Source organism: Haliotis asinina, chromosome 14, assembly GCF_037392515.1.
Source record: "Haliotis asinina isolate JCU_RB_2024 chromosome 14, JCU_Hal_asi_v2, whole genome shotgun sequence".
Taxonomy (NCBI): Eukaryota; Metazoa; Mollusca; class Gastropoda; order Lepetellida; family Haliotidae; genus Haliotis; species Haliotis asinina.
The window spans coordinates 16,925,740-16,939,023 of NC_090293.1; the positions used below are offsets into that span (position 1 = coordinate 16,925,740).

At 41.7% G+C, this 13,284-nt stretch overlaps 1 protein-coding gene across 1 annotated transcript; it reads left to right on the forward strand.

Moving 5' to 3' along the window:
- Positions 1-5,236: 5,236 nt before the first annotated feature.
- On the forward strand, positions 5,237-12,532 carry LOC137261380 (procathepsin L-like). Its single transcript, XM_067799121.1, has 8 exons — positions 5,237-5,423; positions 6,113-6,249; positions 8,139-8,244; positions 9,145-9,297; positions 9,759-9,882; positions 10,901-11,001; positions 11,384-11,655; positions 12,355-12,532. The coding sequence occupies exons 2-8, from the start codon at positions 6,113-6,115 to the stop codon at positions 12,452-12,454; spliced, it is 993 nt and encodes a 330-aa protein (XP_067655222.1). The 5' UTR covers positions 5,237-5,423; the 3' UTR covers positions 12,455-12,532.
- Positions 12,533-13,284: the final 752 nt, after the last annotated feature.

Here is a 13,284-nt window from a genome sequence, read left to right on the forward strand (position 1 = left end):
TATGCAGCGTCATTTCACGTTATCACCATACGCAAACACGATGTATGGGAAGCACGTGCACAACGTGTACACGTGCATGGGTTGTCATTATGAATCTTGACGTTTTTCAGGCACGTGGATAAATCACTGTACACCATTTTTCCGATAATTGTCTTGCATCTGTGCATGGTCAGTGTTTTCAGGGTCAAATCGCACACTACTGACTGAAAATTGTAAACATGAAATTTTTATGTCATATTCCAGTCATCTAACACGGGAGATAACTGAACGAACAGCTTTGCTCTGAATGAAGTCCATGTGGTGATGCATTCTCAAAACATCCATTATTTTTGTATCAACGTTGATTCAATCCCATATATCTTCCAATTTCGACAATCGTATATTGGAAATACAGTTCCCCTACTTTACTGGAAGAGTATAGATCTTCACGGGCAGCTAGTGTCCAAGTGGTACCACACATTCAAAACTCTAGTCTAACGTCTTGGTTCTTAAGTAATAGTCTCATCAGACATGACATGCTTTTGTTAAGCAATTTGCAAATTCAGTAGTAAATAATTTGTGTGTGTAAACATGACGGAGATGAGGCAGTTCCAGTTGTACCTTGGTTCTAGCTCAGATGGATTGCATACTTCTTAAGAGTTGGCTATTTAGCCAAAGGTTTCAGATAACTGAAATTCCATAGGTACAGATATTAGACATCTTGGCCACATCCAGGTACATTTGATCTGATGTCGGGAAAACATTCGACCTCGTATGTTTACAGAGACAGATCAGAAAGGACGGGTGCTCATAGGGTGCGTCGTTGAGTACAGAACTGCAGAACCTAACAAAAGGCCAATAGTAACAAAAGTATGAGGATAATCAACAACGAAACAAAGATGGCGTTCATCAATTCACGGGGACGTTTGGTTAGCCTGGTGGTTAAAGCGTCCGTTTGCTAAGATGAAGACCAACGTTTGATTGACTAGCCACATGGATAGTGAAGCCCAATTTGTGTCCTTAGCAGATTTTTCTGGAAAATTTCTGAAAGCGGCGTTAAACCATACTCACACTCGATTCACAATAAGGGTTGTTCAGTGGTGTATTTGTTCCCCTTGAATGTAACTGATTATTGTTCATTTCATGAATAGTGTTACAGCGAAGACACAAACACGAAGACTTGACTTACTCAAAATAGGTATTGCAACCTTTTGTCATAATGGTCTCCCGTTTGTCCTGAAATGACAATCATAATATCACAGTACAGACAAGTCATTACACACAAAAGTGAATACATTTTACGTTACGTGCAAGCTAGGTCTAAAATTACCATAATATATGTAGTATATGTAAGTCGGTCGTAGTTGTATGTTACGAAGCAGACTCACCAAGGGAAGACACAGAACAGTGGCATAACTATCCCCATCTAGTTCCAGATCGTCAATAAGTCATATGGGACATGTGTTGTTTATTCATGGGTAACTCTGTCAGGTGAGTGAGTGAGTTTAGTTTTACGCCGCACTCACCAGTATCCCAGCTATGTGGAGGCAGTCTGTAAATAATCGAGTTTAAACCAGACAATCCAGTGATCAACAGCATGAGCATCGATCTACGCAATAGGGATACGGTGACAACCACGTCTGACCACCTGATCCATCAATTCTAACTCGGATCTTTACGGGTCTCTGTTAGGTAACCTTCTAGTTGATAGTCTGAGCAGGGTTCAAATTTGACTGGGAACGATGACATACACTCAACTACCCGATCCTACAAACCGATCGGACATCTTTAACGACGGTAGAGGTCGAATACGTAGGTAGTGATAAAACGCGAAATTACAGCATGCACTGATATTAATGATAATCATAAAAACCACCTTCCTCTTACATTGTCCATGCCCTGTACCGGAGAGACATAACGGAGACGGTGGGAGTAGCCCAGTGGTTAAAGCGTCCGCTGGTTACGCCCGAGGCCCGGGTTCCATTCCCTACATGATGCAATGTATTTCCTTGATCATATTGATTTTTTCATAACAAGTGTTAACAAGCCAACAAAAAAGAAAAAAGAAAATTGTTGCATAAATTTTTATATGTTTTGTAAATAGATAAATATTTTATAATTAATAGTTTAGATTATCAGCTGGGATTATTCAGGATTGTATCCTCAAAGCTGGTTTAAGTACTGTATATTGTTCCTCCTGAGAGGGTACGTAAGGCCCAAATTGTTCAAAGTAAATTTAAACTTACTTTTTTTTCACGGCAGTATGTATGTCATTTTAATTTATGACTGGTTTGTGTAAACTTGCTGATAGCTGAAGGTATGGTGTAAAATGTACTGGAAGATCCCACGGTTCCTCTTATCGTGATATACCCTCAGTTGTTGCCAATATATAGAGTATTTTTGTAAGGTATTGCCTTTCATAGTTAAAATGATATATATTTTCATACTAGTTTTACATTTACAACTGTGATATTTTATCATTTTTATTGTCCTTTGCAGAAAGGTAAGTATATTATCTTAATTTGTTTTTATTCATTTCTAAATGTGCAGCTTTCTTATTCGCGATATGGTTGAAATACTGTAGATGTGCTTTTAAATTTTCACTCACTAACGCACAATACATTGAATGTCAGACAGAAATAACGGGATCAAAATCCGTAACGTATCGGAAATCTAGTCGTAACCTGACAACAGATATTGTCACTCATGATAACAGCCGTCTTTTTTTCACACCGATGGTTGCACGATGTTGTGAAATATTTAGGTCACCAAGTGTATATTTGTCCTAGCTTCACTCTCCTATCTTTAGAAGTTCCTTCCCGGCGCACCAGTGCTGGTGTTTGAAGGAGTCATTCGTGTTCACTATTCTTATAACTACTTCCGCGTTATATTTCTATGTGTATAACTGTAGAGAATATCTCGCCCCAAAAGACGTTAAGCATGACACCTGTTTTACCGGGTATAAGCCGATTAGTTCACATACGTTCGCACATAAGCACCCACGTGCGATAATCTCGTGCTGGGACTCCTTCCTTTTACGGAAAAACCTATACTAAGGCTAACCTTTACTCCCATTCTTTCACACTGCACTACGGTTACCTTAGTGACCACCAATCATGTTAGTGCTTTGTGAAAGAAGTCCAAGGAGGTTAAACCCCGTTTTATACAATGTAGTACCTGTCACTTCCTACATTACAAATGTGTATAGGTCACTGTTTACAACATTGTATGTGTGGGTATATAAACAAGATTTTTTTAAAACGCAAAACACAGGTCAAAACATTGATTACAGAACAGGCTCATTTCCTTTTTACTGGGTTCCGTCGTACTCCACAAATTGGTGCGATAACCAGTCCAGAATTATTAGGCTAATTCATATCATTGGATAAATAAATATTAATCAGTATGACTGGATATGTCTAAGCACTTGTATATTGCAACACTCCTTCTGTTCCTTGCAACACGTCGTACAGCGTGCTCTGTCGTATAGCGATCTCTGAAAACGGAAACCTGGAAATCGTCGAAATCTCTCCAGTTAGAAACTTTTGGCGGTCTGGTACGGAAATCATATTATAATTATACGTTACAGAACTACACTGAAAAAGCACAAGAAACACATACCAGGTGTAACCATTGACCACATATAATGTGAATCATTTTACGACCACATCAAACAGGGGCAGTCTGTGGTTTCTTAGTTAAGGTATGCTGCCTAAACCTCGACATGAACTATAGAAATACGGTTTTATTAAAGTTTAAATTAAATTTCATTTTTAAATACCATTTCCTTAGGAAGCAAGCGATTGAAATTCAGAATAACCAGGGTTGTTTTTGATGTCTATTATCACTGTCACATGAGAAAATTCGGATTGACTGAAAAGGTCATTGTCTGAATATATTAATGTGACTCATGTTTCGGTAAGCATGTATGACTAAAATATTTCCTGAATACACTGCAGTTACAGCTGTAACCGGATGTAACGACTCCAATATTGTACAGAAGAATAAAAATTTCACAGATTTCCGAAAAACTTCCCGTCGTGTATTCATTTTCCTTATGGCTTTTGTGTACGATATACTCCATAGAGAGTTACACACACACGTGAGCTTCGGCGTAGGGCCGAGGAAGTGTGTCAGGAAGCAGTGTCCCGGTGTTGAGTAAAACATCAAGACTAGAGGAAAACCTCACGAATTTCTCAATGAGAGTGTTTGGTTGGTCGGTTTCTTTAACGCCGCGCTCAGTAATATTCTAGATATATGGCGGCGGTCTGTAAATAATTGAGTCAGGACCAGACAATCAAGTGATAACCAGCATGAACATCGACCTGCGCAACTGTGATACAATGACATGTATAAGCAAAGTCGGTGAGCCCCGACTCTGACCCGATCCCGTTGGTCACGTCTTACGACAAACATGGGTTGCTGAAGACTAACTCTAGCCCGCATCTTCAAGGATAAGGATGTTTAACAAAAGGATCTGTGACAGGCAGTGTTACCTTAGGAGAAAACCAGGACGTGGCCACTACGGCCTGGACTGTGGCTGATGCCAACAATCATTGCTGTGCTCGGTCACGACGTATAAATTACACGTCATGGCGCGGCTGGGATATCGTTTATTGCAGTAATACAGGACATCAGACATTTTCCTGCCATCGCTACTGCGTCAAAATTCTTAAAGAGTCCGCACGCAGGAAGGTCGTAAGTCCTATTTCCGACAAACCAAAAGACGTTAAAATATGATAGTTGTTGTTCCCTGTCTCCATTTCCCATGATTATCTCCCTCTCCCTGGACTCTCTACAAGTAATTTGGGCGGACTGTTTGGTGTTGTCAACAGTCCGGGTATAAATCTTAAGGATTGTCGTGTTTGTTGTTCATAATCGGGTCCGGACCAGACATTCCAGTGATCAACATTATCGACCTAGGCAAATGGGATATGGGACACGTGCAGTTTAAAACAATTAAATACCACCAAAGAGGGTTTGGGTGGTAATCTCCAAATGTCAGTCAAGAATTTCGGAGGTACCAGACCTTAATACCAAGAATCATCATCACCATCATCATCATCTATGATGACCATTAAGCGTGTTTTCTATTTCTACCATGGTCTATTTAATGTTGCCTTGTCACTGTCCTATCTTGTAGCGAGACCTCCGTCACGTAGATACTTTATAAAGATACACGTGCATGTATCAGTGCATCGATCATAGGCAATATACGATCAAGCCGATCTCGTGAACATGCTTACAGGGAAATCACATGCAATGCACAATCGATCACATGTTGAAGCACCTGTTGTCGTACGCTGCACGGCGATGGGCTCGCGTTATCGTGAGTCTCGTGACCATATAGCGCATGACCGGCATATGAGCTTCCTTGATAACTACATACTATAAAGCAAGCGGTGTGCATTGCTGTCTTCAGCCTGCTTCACCCTCGACACAAGGTAATGTACACGTGCACACGTGCTTGTTGATTTCACACTATGAGATGTCCTGGTATGACCATTTGTAACTTGATCATAAATGTTAGTAATTGAATATTGTAATTTTGTTGAATTATTTATAGTGCTGTAGTTTATATGTCACGATCAAGTTTTTGTCAACTCTGGATGGGGTGACGTTCCACTTTTTAATAGCATAAGTTCCGGTAGGTGATATTTGGAGGCTATTTGCTCATTATGAAGTGGTGTAGTGATTTAAGTGTTCGCTCGCCTCAAAGGAGACCCGGTTTCGTTCTCGATAAGGGTACCTAACACATGTGAAGCCCATTTCTGGTGTACCGCGCTTATATATTCCTGGACCATCACTAAAAGTGGGGTAAAACCCAGGCATGATATAGCTAAAGTTCACAGCGGCGTAAAACAGTCCTCATCCATTACTGTTGACTACTGGTTCAAACCTGGATCTCCTGTCTGCCAACTCACTATCTATTCAGGTACAAATGGACTAGTATTCAACACCTTTACTGATCTTCTGTTCAAACTCGTTTTAACAAACTTCGTATTTTCTCAGAATTGTCGGAACAATACAAAGAGAAGAATGATTTCCCGTCCAAAATGACATGGCGTTATACACTTGACATAATGTTATCGTTAATCACAGACACTACCTCACCCACCAATTGTGGTTGTAGATGTTCAGATACGCTGTTGTTGCCCTGCTGGTGGCTGCCGCCGTGGCCGCCCCTCTTGACCACGCCCTGGATGGCGAGTGGGAGATTTTCAAAAAGACCTATGGCAAGACTTACTCCACGGATGATGCTGTCATCAGGTGAGACGATCCTCCTCTCCCACATACCGACTCTCCGACACTCCGACGCCAATACTCCTTCCACACGAAACACGATACTCAGACCCCTGAAGATCCGAATTAGAGTCTTTAGTAGCCCATGCTTGTCGCAAGAGGCGACGAACGGGGTTAGGTGGTCAGGCTCGCTGATTTGGTTAACATATGTGATCGTATCCCAATTGCGTAGATCGATGTTCATGCTGTTGCTCACTGGGTTGTCTGGTTCAGACTCGATTATTTACAGACCGCCGCCATATAGCTGGGATATTGCTGAATGAGGCTTAAAACTAAACTCACCCACTCACCAAATACCGTATCCGTGAAGACCGTGTTAGAAGTAGTCCCCAGAGACGTGTTTTTACAACAAGCTTACGTGGAAATACATTACATTTGAAGGTATCTAAGTCTGATAATGGTATATATATGATGATGACACACAGTGAAGATCAGGGCTGAAATTGGTCTTCACCAACCAATGCTTCTCGTACGAAGCGACTAACGGGATCGAGTGGTCGCTGAATTGGTTGATACATACCATTGCATCAAAACTGCCTAGATCGATGCTCATAGTGTTGATCACTGCATTGTCTGGTCCAGACCCGATCATCATTCTGTGGGCAACTGGCATTTTAAATAGACCACGTTTATTATCAATTTAATACCATGCTACAGTCCGTACGTAAACAAATAAAAAAATAACAAAGCCAGCTTGAACACGAGTGACATTATGTTGCCTCAGCCTAGTTGGTAGGTGTAATTTATCCTATGGAGTTTTTGACCTTGTGATGCTGAAGGATCTTACTACAAGATAACACGACCAAAGAGGCGGACAGGTGATAACACCTTTGTGATAGCATGCTCATTCTTGATTTCTTATCAAGTTAGATTGTTATGGTTCCGAACTTCGTACAACACGCCATTGACACGGGTTCGATCACCTCCAATCCAATTTGTGTGCCAGTGTGACAATGTAAATGCTCAAAGATGCTTACCCACTTACCCACTTTCCTGTCCTTCAGACATCAATAAATTTGGCTTCAACCTGGACGTTACGTATATACACGTTCATGAAAATAGATTTCATATAGATTTCCTTGCCATTACTTTGAGCGACACTTTGACGATGTTTTACGATTGTCGTCAATAGGTAACGCATTGTGATTGTCGTAAATATGTTTGTGAAGCGTACCGGTAAAGATAATGGTGGTGTGAATATCAACAATGCTAGCTGGCAGCAACTCACTGAAAGACTGAATCACTTAATAACTGTGAACATGTGAACAAAATCTGACAATTGTGATTATGACTTACTTTGTGCATAAATGTTAGTGGTGTCACTCACATTGTACATGCTTATAAATAGTGAAATGTATTGTAGACCCGTGAAGGTCCCAGGGTAGAATAGGCCTTCAGCAACCCATGCTTGCCATAAAAGGCGACTATGCTCGTCGTAAGAGGCGACTAACGGGATCGAGTGCTCAGGCTCGTTTACTTGGTTGACACATGTCATCGGTTCCCAACTGCGCAGATGCTCATGTTGTTGATCACGTTATTGTCTGGTCCAGACTCGGTTATTTACAGACCGCCGCCATATAGCTGGGATATTGCTGAGTGTGGGGTAAAACTAAACTCACTCAATTACTCACTCATGTATTGTACTTCTAAGGTAAAACCCACTCGATTCGTGTCTGCTTCCTTCCGGGGAGGTAGCCTAGTGGTTAAAGTGTTCACTCGGGTTTGATTCCCAACGTGGGTATAATGTGTGAAGCTTATTTCTGGCGTTCCCCGTCGTAATATTGCTGAATATTGCTGCATAATATTACTTAAAAAGGGCGCGAAACCAAACTCACTCATTCCATTTGCTTGTTCAGGCGTCTGATTTGGGAGCGCAGTCTGAAGTTCATCCAGCAACACAATCTGGAGGCAGACAGAGGCCTTCACAGTTACAGACTGGGGGTCAACGAATACGCAGATATGGTAAGTCGGGGTCAGATAAGGTCACGTGATGCAGTGAACTATTCGGGCTGCCAGGTCAGTGTGTAGTTCCAGATAATGGACTTCTCAGAGGGATTACAATCAGATATCTCTAGTGTGGGTCGTTAGGACACCAGATGTGTGCATTACCCTACAGTGTCCAGCGAACGATGCGCTATGAACTAACTTTTACCTGTTAATTTTTAAATTTTAATTCGAGACACGTCTCTAATTAGCTGGGTCATAATTGCAAGTTCCGCATGTCCCCCCAACACCCAAGAGAATTAATTCCAGTGAACATATTTAACACAAGTCAAGAGTGACTTGACAAGTCTAGACTGCCATAACTATTGTAGGCTGGCGTGGTATACTGGTGGTTAAGGCGTTCGTTTGTCACGATGAAGTCCTGAGTTTGATTCCCAACATGACCACAATGTGTGAAACCCATTTCTGGTGTTCCTCGTCTTGACATTTCCGAAATATTACTAAAAGCGGCGTAAAACTATACTCACTCACCATAGCTGTAGACAGGACTCATACTTGGTTACATCGGATTTTTATTTTTTTATTTACAAATATATAATATTTTATAACTACTTACATTAGTCCAGCACACAAAATCTGGGTAAGAAGAAGGCAAAACTTTCCCCAGAATCGAGATCCCCTCGAACACAATGGAGATTTAAGCGTACGTAAAATCATTAACGGCGCTCATCAAACAAGGGTCGTTTCATCAGATAGGCCACATGTACAACTGTTTAGGAAACACAATTTACCTTAATATAATATGCGTAGAAACTGGGTGAGGTATCTTCATTTTTCGTAAAAAAAAGCAAACAAAACAACGAAAACAATCTGGAACAAAATATCGTTTTGAAATGTGATCGTTCATATTTTCACCAGACTTCAGAGGAGTTCGTGCAACAGATGAACGGTTACAGAATGGTCAACAGAACCCGTAAAGGTGCAACCTTCCTCCCACCTAACAACATTGGGGACCTTCCCACTGAGGTCGACTGGAGAACAAAGGGATACGTCACAGAAGTCAAGAACCAGGTACAGCAAACCACTGGAGTACTGTCTGTAGATGAACGATTGATGAATGAATGAATGAATGAATGAATGAATGAATGAATGAATGAATGGTTGGACAGCTATCTTATATACCACCTTATGATTCTTCACCCATCTCGCCTGGTGGATATTAGAGCACCTGTTACAGTGCCTGTGTAGTCTTGGTGGGGTAGCGTAGTGGTTAAATGCTTTTGCTCGTCATGTTGAAGACCCGGGTTCGATTCACTACCTAGTTACAATGTGTGAAATCCGTTACTAGTGTCAACAGCCATGATACTGCTGGAATGTTGCTCTTTCACTATAATACCTGTTCTATTGGATTCGTTTTAGTGTCACATTTGTTGTAAATGTGTGCCTGATTCAAGGAAGCTGGTATGAATACCTTGAGTCACACCTGCCACATACCTTGACCCACACAAACCCAACACCTTGACCTGTTACAGCTTGCCTGTGGCTCCTGTTGGTCATTCTCCGCCACAGGATCCCTGGAGGGTCAGAACTTCAAGAAGACCGGAAAACTGGTGTCTCTCTCCGAGCAGAATCTTATCGACTGTTCCAAGCCTGAAGGTGAGTTATCATTTACAAGCATTTCGATCGACTTATAAAATTTTATTTGTATCAAGCGGAAAATCCGCATTTCTATATAGCTCTATAGTTCAAAGCTAGCTGGTCTATCGATCGCTAGATTAAAATATTTCTGGTCCATCGATCAGAATGGGCTATATTCCCACCCGGCTACGTCATTTCCCACAGACCTGTGACGGTCCACGGTAGAATAGGCCTTCGGCAATCCATGCTTGCCATAAAAAGCGACTATGCTTGAAGCGACTAACATGATCGGGTGGTCAGGCTCGTTGACTTGGTTGACACGTGTCACATTTTCCTTTGGTCGTGTTTTCTGAAACTATAACTGAATAGTGAAGAAAGAATCTCAAAGTGAAATCTGTTGGATATCTCTGTTACACCTAGTTACAAGAAACGTTGTTGTACATTTGGGAGGACCCCGGAACTTTGCGTCCCCTCAACGTAACTTTACAACGGTGTCATTACGTTGAGAAATAACGTTATAAGAGAATAATGACGTTGTGCTAACGTTGTGACAACGTCATGTCATGAGTTATTAACCTACATACCTTCCCACAACGTTGCCAAAACGGTTTGTGTTAGCTAGAAGTCGTAAACGTTCGAGCTTTTGATGCTCACTGTTTTGGCAAATAATCGTGTGAACAGTGATTAACACTGGGAGGGCAAAACATGCTTATCCGTTTCGCGAACGCATGGCGTCATGTCTGATTTTCAGTGGTCTATTCATATTTGGTGAAATGATTTCAACAACTAAAATAAGCATTTGGAACTGACGGAAATGCATTTGTACCAGTTTTCCAAATTATATCGAACATCGGTATTGCTTGGCATACAGCCATAGTCCTGTGACTGGGGTGTGTAGATATTTTGGGACCTGTCAGCCCAGAGCCTCGATCCCCGCACCAGCCACGTCTAAGCACATGGTCACCATTGTTGTCTCTTGCCAAACTCAGAGTTTTCTGAAGATCAATTTTACTTTATTCATCAATTCTTCCATCAGGTAACCATGGATGCGGAGGTGGTCTGATGGACTTTGCCTTTGAATACATCAAGACAAACGAAGGCATCGACACCGAAGCTTCCTACCCCTACAGAGCCAGGGTAGGTTCTGGTTTTGTCAAAAAGTAAAACTTATCATAAAAAAAACGAAAAACGAACCCCGTCTCTAATAGTCAAGTTTAATATCCCGTACATGTCAAACTACTTAATCAGTCTGCTATGTGGTTGTATAAACGACCTGTTTCTGGGCGAAGAGAATATTGCCAATGTTCAGATGTTTGGGTTTTTTTTGTTTATTTTGTTGTTGTTGTTGTTGTTTGGTTGGTTGGGTTTTTTTCGTTTTGTTTCTTCTGTTCTATGACTGAAATGTGCTTACTACGTACATTTATCCGAAGTGTTATGTGTATTTAGAGGAAATATTTTTCATACTTGACATTTTTTAATCTTGACAATTTTAAAACATGTTTTTAAACATTTCTTCCAGGACGGACGATGCCGCTTCAAGAAGGCTGATGTTGGCGCCTCCGACAGTGGCTTCACTGATATTCCCCGCAACGACGAGAACGCTCTTCAACAAGCTGTTGCCACTGTGGGGCCCATCTCCGTCGCCATTGATGCCAGCCGCCCCACCTTCCGCCTGTACAAGAGCGGCGTCTACGACGAGCCCCAATGCAGCTCTACCCGTCTTGATCATGGCGTGTTGGCCGTTGGCTACGGCACCAGCGAGGGAAGTGACTACTGGCTTGTGAAAAACAGGTACTTATTTTTGGTTAGGGCTGTAAAGGAAGTTGCAAGAACTATATTATTATGACCTATGACTTATGGAGCTATTCCTGACCTGGGCGAGTTTGAAAAAGTAGGCTTGTGTATGCAGTTATTCATATTATCACTGAGCGGTGGGGTAGCCTAGTAGTTAAAGCTCGACACGCTGAAGACTCTCGTTCGATTCCTCACATAGGTAAAATGAGCGTAGTCTATCTGTGTAGTCCTCAGCCATGTTGCTGCTGGAATATTGCCAAAGCGGCCTAAAACTAGACTCACTCACAATTTTCATTACCACAGTTAACAATTCCACATTGCCACAGCGCTATGCTTCCGATGTGCCGTGGACCCCTATTTACGTTGTCACAAAGTTGAACAGTGTCTGACGTTATGATATGTCATTTTTACGTCATTCGCACAATAAATGTTTCGCCTAATCTGCCATTTTATAGTGCAAGAAAAACTTCCTTCTGAATACGTGTAGTAGTAGTAGTAGCAGTAGTAGTAGTAGTAGTAGTAGTAGTAGTAGTAGTAGTAGTTGTTGTCTTTGTTGTAGCAGTAGTGGCAGCAGTAGCTAGTAATAATGCTAATAATTGCTGTTGTTGTTGCTGCTGTTGTAGCAGTAGTAACTGTCGTCTTGACAACATCGTCCTCATTATCAATATCTATATTGTTATTGTTCGTGTGTTTCAGCTGGGGCGAGACCTGGGGTGACGCTGGCTACATCAAGATGTCCAGAAACCGCAACAACCAGTGCGGTATCGCCACCGAGGCCAGCTACCCACTTGTGTAGTCTGTCATCTACAAGTTCAACTTGTACATGTGTTGACTCAATCTTAGCAACAGATTGGAATAAAAGTGTACAAACATATTTTCACTTTTCTGTTTACTTCAAAGTGGAGTGAAATATATTCCCATATAAAACATTCTATATGATCATTATATTGAAATTTGGGAAATGAAATATAAAACGAGAAGGCTTGTTCACATTTATCCGACAGGTGAACTGTCAGAGCTTTCATCGCTGTGGTATAACCATGGTGGCCAAGTGGGTACCGCGGTCGAACCGAGATCTACTAGTTATACCTGTCAATCCCATATTCCCACTTATGTGGCCTATCACCGACCAGTGTGCTCCTGGTTTGGCGTTCTCATGAATTTCGCCTAAATTATCCTCGTCGGTTTCACATTAAACGTCTATGACAGGCTTCACTATGTATCGGATATCGACACCACGGCTTTATATTGCGAACGGTTAATCAAGTCTTTCATGTGCCTGGAGCACGCTTCTCAATGAAATCAGTTTAAACCATCAAAACGTAGACTCAATAATCGCAACCGCTATACATTACGTTGTTTGAAGTAGGGCTAAAGTAAAAACACTCGCCCACTCAAAAGGAGCACAATACCCAGCTCTTATCATAATTCCATTCTCAACGATGTTGTATACCTAGAGCTCACACTTCCCACCCTGATGTCTCCGAGAAAAACTCAGCCATGAATAACAGACGGCCTTGACACCGGTGTCAGCTGATTGTTCAGCTACCTCTGTCCCCCGTGACATGGCTGGCTCGCAGGTGGTAGACATAAACACGTGTCTCGTGGAGATATATTGTCTGGGGA